We start from the raw sequence: 5,000 nt of genomic DNA on the forward strand, positions 1-5,000 counted from the left end.
TTTATTTCTTTGAAGTATATGGTAGATGTTGCCTTTCTAGTTTGTCGGTCCCTCTGAACGTCTTTTACATGACAGTACACTTTCGTTTTCAGATGCTTGGGTAATTTCGTATTTTATTTGATTATAGTAACCGGGTAAGTGTTGTCCAATCACCCGCATGTTCATAAAGTGTCAAATGGATCACTTTGGCTTGTATTAACACTCTGTCGTCCACGTGTATTGTGTGATTGGAAAATGAAAGTCTGGAAAACAGATGGTCGCGTAGACCCCGATACATGAAACCATCTCTATTCCGAATATTGCGATTTTTTAAACAAGAACACTCTTTCAATAAATGTTAATATACAAAAAAGACATAGCTAACTAATAGGACAATGCTTTCAACATAAAAGTTATCAAAAGCTACATTAAGTGACCAAATATGGACGAGTGCAACCCCAGCTGACTAATATTTATGAAAGCAATAACAAGCGCTGACGACTCCATAGTTGAGACATTAAGTCCGTGTATTTCATTTTATTACGGAATTATGGACAGTTAGTGATGGGAATATTTTTGCCATACATTGTCTTACAACACATGCAGGATATTACACTTTCGTTCTTTTATCATTCTCATTTTATTTTACCCTCATAAAGAAATACCATGCTTGTTTTTTCTTTAAGAGATCGCTTTTACTGAATAAACGGAAGATTGGTAGACAACAAAACATGGTTCATAGGAATAGACTTTTATTCATGTACAACTGCTCCTTATAATCTAAAGTAAATGCATATGCTAGATGCAAAGTGTGTACAGTGTATAATGCGGTCAGCGTATTCCCCATGACTATTGTTATGGCCGTACAAGTGAAAATAGCTTTCTCGCGAAATGGAATACAATTTCTCCTTAATTAGATCGAAATAGAAATCTGCAATCGGGGATCTACCCAACTTAATTAATGAATTATATATATGTATGTAGGCGCCTATGTTGCATTACTGGTATAATTTATTGAAATTTACCAGTTATTGGATTCGCGAATACGGCGCATATTCATAATAACCCCCGATTCTAGTCTTACAACAACTGTTTATCTGTTTAAAAAAAAGTATACATAAATAACTTTTTTGTTCGCTTCAGCAATAATGTTCAGTATAAAGGAAAATTTGGCACGTGTTTCCCTAACTGATTAATATGATGAATCTGGTTTTCTTAACTGTTCATATTTATAAATATAAATATATACATACACATAAGCTCATGTTTATGTGTTATAGAACGCTATTCGTTTTTTTGTTGTTGTTGTTCTTTAAAATGATAAAATTAAATGTGAAGTAACGAATTCACTTTAGGAAAGTCAAATGGACGAGATTCAGAAGATGCGCATATGCTATGTATGTGATATATATATATATATATATATATATATATATATATATATATATATATATATTGTGTGTGTGTGTGTGTGTGTGTGTGTGTGTGTGTACATGCGTGTGTGTATGTATGTGTGTGTGTGTGTGTGTGTGCGCGCGCGCACGCGCGCTAGCGTATTTATGCATTGTCGCGTATTGAAAGCTATTGATATATACAGATAAATACTGACTTCACTTGCCTTATGCTATTTGATCTGAGAATCGTACCTTTTTATATTAAGTATGAAAGCCATTCTCTATATAACATTTCTTGTGATAAATATATAGCTCGTATGTAACTAGTAAAATCTCCCTGTAATGCTATTTGTGCTGTAGACTTGAGAAACATTAATGTCTCAGTATTATAAGAATTTTCAGAAGGAGTGATAGCAGAAGAAGAAGAAGAATTGAAAAAAAGGAGATGAAAAAGGTGAAAGTCGACTTCATCGGCCATTCGACCCTGAAATTTCCCAATGCATAGACCGGAATTTCTCATGTGGTGTTGGGACCTGTGATGAGCAGCCCGTCTTTCCAGCCAGTGGGTCTTGGCTCCACCACAACACCACCTGCTTTCACACAATAGACTATGACCAGTAAGTATTAACTTCATAAAAATCTAGACTGACTTTACTAAACACACATTTCTAACACTTACAACTTCCTCTACTGCTTTTCTATATTGGTTTACGTGATATAATGATCTGTTTTGTTTTGTTTTGTTTTGTTTTACTTCATTTTTTTATGGCTTCTCTAACGAGCTTCTGCGAATTCGAGTCTGATTTTTTTGTATTTCTTTAACTACACTTTCCTTTAGTTTGTTCTTTTTTTTCCCCACTGCCTACACAAAATGTATCTAAATTGGTCCCACTTCATTTTTCGGCCTGTTCGCCATAGTTTTGGTTTCTTATATCATGCCATTTCCTCTTGCCTTTTGCATAACGTCATGACAAGCACTGACCATTACGATTAGCATCCTTCCCTTCTTTTTTTACAGCGAATCTAAGCCCATATCTGAAACAAATATTAAATCAATTAATACACTGCCTTGGAAGATGACTCCGCTACTAAATGCATCAGTCAAGTGCATATCCTCACTTTTAGAAGATAATCAGATTATTTTACTATCAAATGTATCACTGAACTTGTTCTTTTACTCACTTAAAATTAACACTGAACATTCCTACACAAAGCCTGACAACGTACCCTGAGCGTGAAGTCCCAGGAACCGGTAGAGATGGCAGTCCCGTCCGGAGACATCTTGAGACAGGAGACCCGGTTCTCGTGGCCGTACAAGATGGTGAGGCGCTGGCATTTGAGGGCGTCCCAGACATTAACGGTGTAGTCGTTGTATCCCGCGAAGAGGAGACGTCCTGGCAAGGAGAGAGAGAGAGAGAGTTGGACCGTATTTATGTTGACAGATATAGAAAAGGTATGAGACATTGCAAATAGACCCTGTTGAAATTCTTGTTTATTGCCTCGATCACTATTGTGACACTGAAGATATTGAACGATTGCCGCTGTGCTATTCCACTGCTAATTTCTCATAGGCACTAAGTGATTGAAATGATCATTTTATTGTGTATGTGTGTTTAGCGAACGGAGATCACATTTATTATCTGAATTAGTGTACTTCACCTAAAAAAAAGAAAAAAAAAAAAAAAACACAAACAACAACGGCAGCCAAAAAACAGATAAACAGAATGAAAGGAAATACGACTGAACTGTTATCAACTAACACGCCGACGTTTAGTGTTTGTCATGTTCATCAACTAAAACCAAAGAAAAACTTACCACTGACGGAGAAATCGACTGCATTGACACCGAAGATGATGCTCTCCTTGGTGTACACGGCGATCTCTCTGTCTGCGCGGAGGTCAAAGAGCCGGCACTGGGGAGAGGGTCACGGGAGATAGATGAGGCGAGGCTGAGAACTGCATGCTTCCGATCGATATGCGATTCTCTTTCGATTTGCCTCTCTCTCTCTATCTATCTATCTATCTATCTGTCTCTCTCTCTCTCTCTCTCTCTCTCTCTCTCTCTCTCTCTCTCTCTCTCTCTCTCTCTCTCTCTCTCTCTCTCTCTCTCTCTCTCTCTCTCTCTCTCTCTCTCTCTCTCTCCATATTTGTACTTATGGTATACCCTTTGATGATTCAGCTTTTACCATAATAATAAACTTATGCAATCACCTTGCATGCCAAAAAGATAATTCTCACCGTGGCGTCATCCGATCCCGTGGCAATGGCGTCCCCTGATGGATAGAATTTGACGGAATTGATGTCAGACTCGTGGCCCTCGAAACTCTGGACACACTGGCCTGTTCGCATGTCCCAGATTAAAGCCATCTTGTCACATCCCTGAAAAAAAATTATCCCTTCTTTAGTTAAAGCGGGGGAGAAATGGAATAATAGTAATAGTGTGAAAAATGCATTAGTTTACCTGTGAAGAGATTTGTTTTCTTTTATGTGGTTATAGTAGCGTTTTCTATTAAATATTTTAAGGGATAGCTTTTATTTATTATTTGTTGATGATTTCGTATTTCCCTATTACTAAACAATGTTCTGTGTATTATGATAATTATCGACTTTGGTAAGAGAGATATTCTACGACTTCTCTATTCGTTCTGTGTACACATATCCACAAGCATAACTTAATACATTCTAACAAATAAATATTAATATAGACAGATGGTATCCAACCAACATCAAAAATATGCAAAGGAAAAGTTGACTGCATGCTGGTTGATAATCTGAAATATACTTTACGTCTTTCTAATCTCTTTATCTTGAACAATGTGATAACAAAACTTCATAAACAGAAACATAAACAGTGATACCAAATATGAAAAGCATAATAATGGTACTAAAAAAATTATAAACGCTGATTTTTCGATAAAAATATTATCAATCTCATTGATGTTGTTATTATTGCTATTATCACAATTATCACCATTGGCATTGTTCGTGTCAATATTATTTTGAACAATGATGCCATTATCAACATTATCAATACTACCATTATCATTATCATCCTTATCCATATTATTCTAACGATATCGGCTTCGAAATCAAACCACGAAGAAGACACAGAGAAATAAGAATAAGAATAAGAATAAGAAAAAAAAAATCCTGTACATTTTGTTCCATGAGGCGAAAAAGCTCTTCAGATTTTGGTGATCATCTTTATCATCAGTCTCTCTCTCTCTCTCTCTCCCTTTTATCAAGCACCTTCGACCTGTCTGGTGCATCTTTATCTTTTCTTTGATAAGATATACGTGAATGAATGGATAAAGAAATGAAGAAATAAACAAATAGATAGATAAGTACTAAACAATAACAATCAAATAAATAATAAATAAATAATATAAATATATGCAAAAAAAATAAATTCAATGATTTTAATGGTTAAATAAAATCCAAAATATTACAACAAAATAGACACTAAATAAAATAAAATTAAACGAAGTAGACAGAACAAAATAACAAACTAAGACAAACCGAATAAACAAACCGAAATAGACCAAATAAACAACATAAATTAGACGACACCAACAACAACAACAACAACGACAACGAAAACAACAACAAAAAAACAAACAAACAGAAC

The 5,000-nt window shown here is 35.3% G+C and overlaps 1 protein-coding gene across 1 annotated transcript in view; it reads right to left on the reverse strand.

Moving 5' to 3' along the window:
• Positions 1 to 1,632: 1,632 nt before the first annotated feature.
• The window catches only part of LOC119577123 (guanine nucleotide-binding protein subunit beta-5-like), a 14,447-nt gene continuing 11,079 nt past the window's right edge, over positions 1,633 to 5,000 (reverse strand). Inside the window, exons 6-9 of the mRNA XM_037924809.1 lie at positions 3,611 to 3,751; positions 3,189 to 3,285; positions 2,601 to 2,767; positions 1,633 to 2,408 (exon numbers count right to left, since the gene is read on the reverse strand). Coding sequence (XP_037780737.1) covers positions 2,397 to 2,408; positions 2,601 to 2,767; positions 3,189 to 3,285; positions 3,611 to 3,751 — 417 coding nt within the window. The 3' untranslated portion in view covers positions 1,633 to 2,396. The remainder of the gene's footprint in view (positions 2,409 to 2,600; positions 2,768 to 3,188; positions 3,286 to 3,610; positions 3,752 to 5,000) is intronic.

Source organism: Penaeus monodon, chromosome 9 (genome assembly GCF_015228065.2).
Source record: "Penaeus monodon isolate SGIC_2016 chromosome 9, NSTDA_Pmon_1, whole genome shotgun sequence".
Classification (NCBI taxonomy): Eukaryota; Metazoa; Arthropoda; class Malacostraca; order Decapoda; family Penaeidae; genus Penaeus; species Penaeus monodon.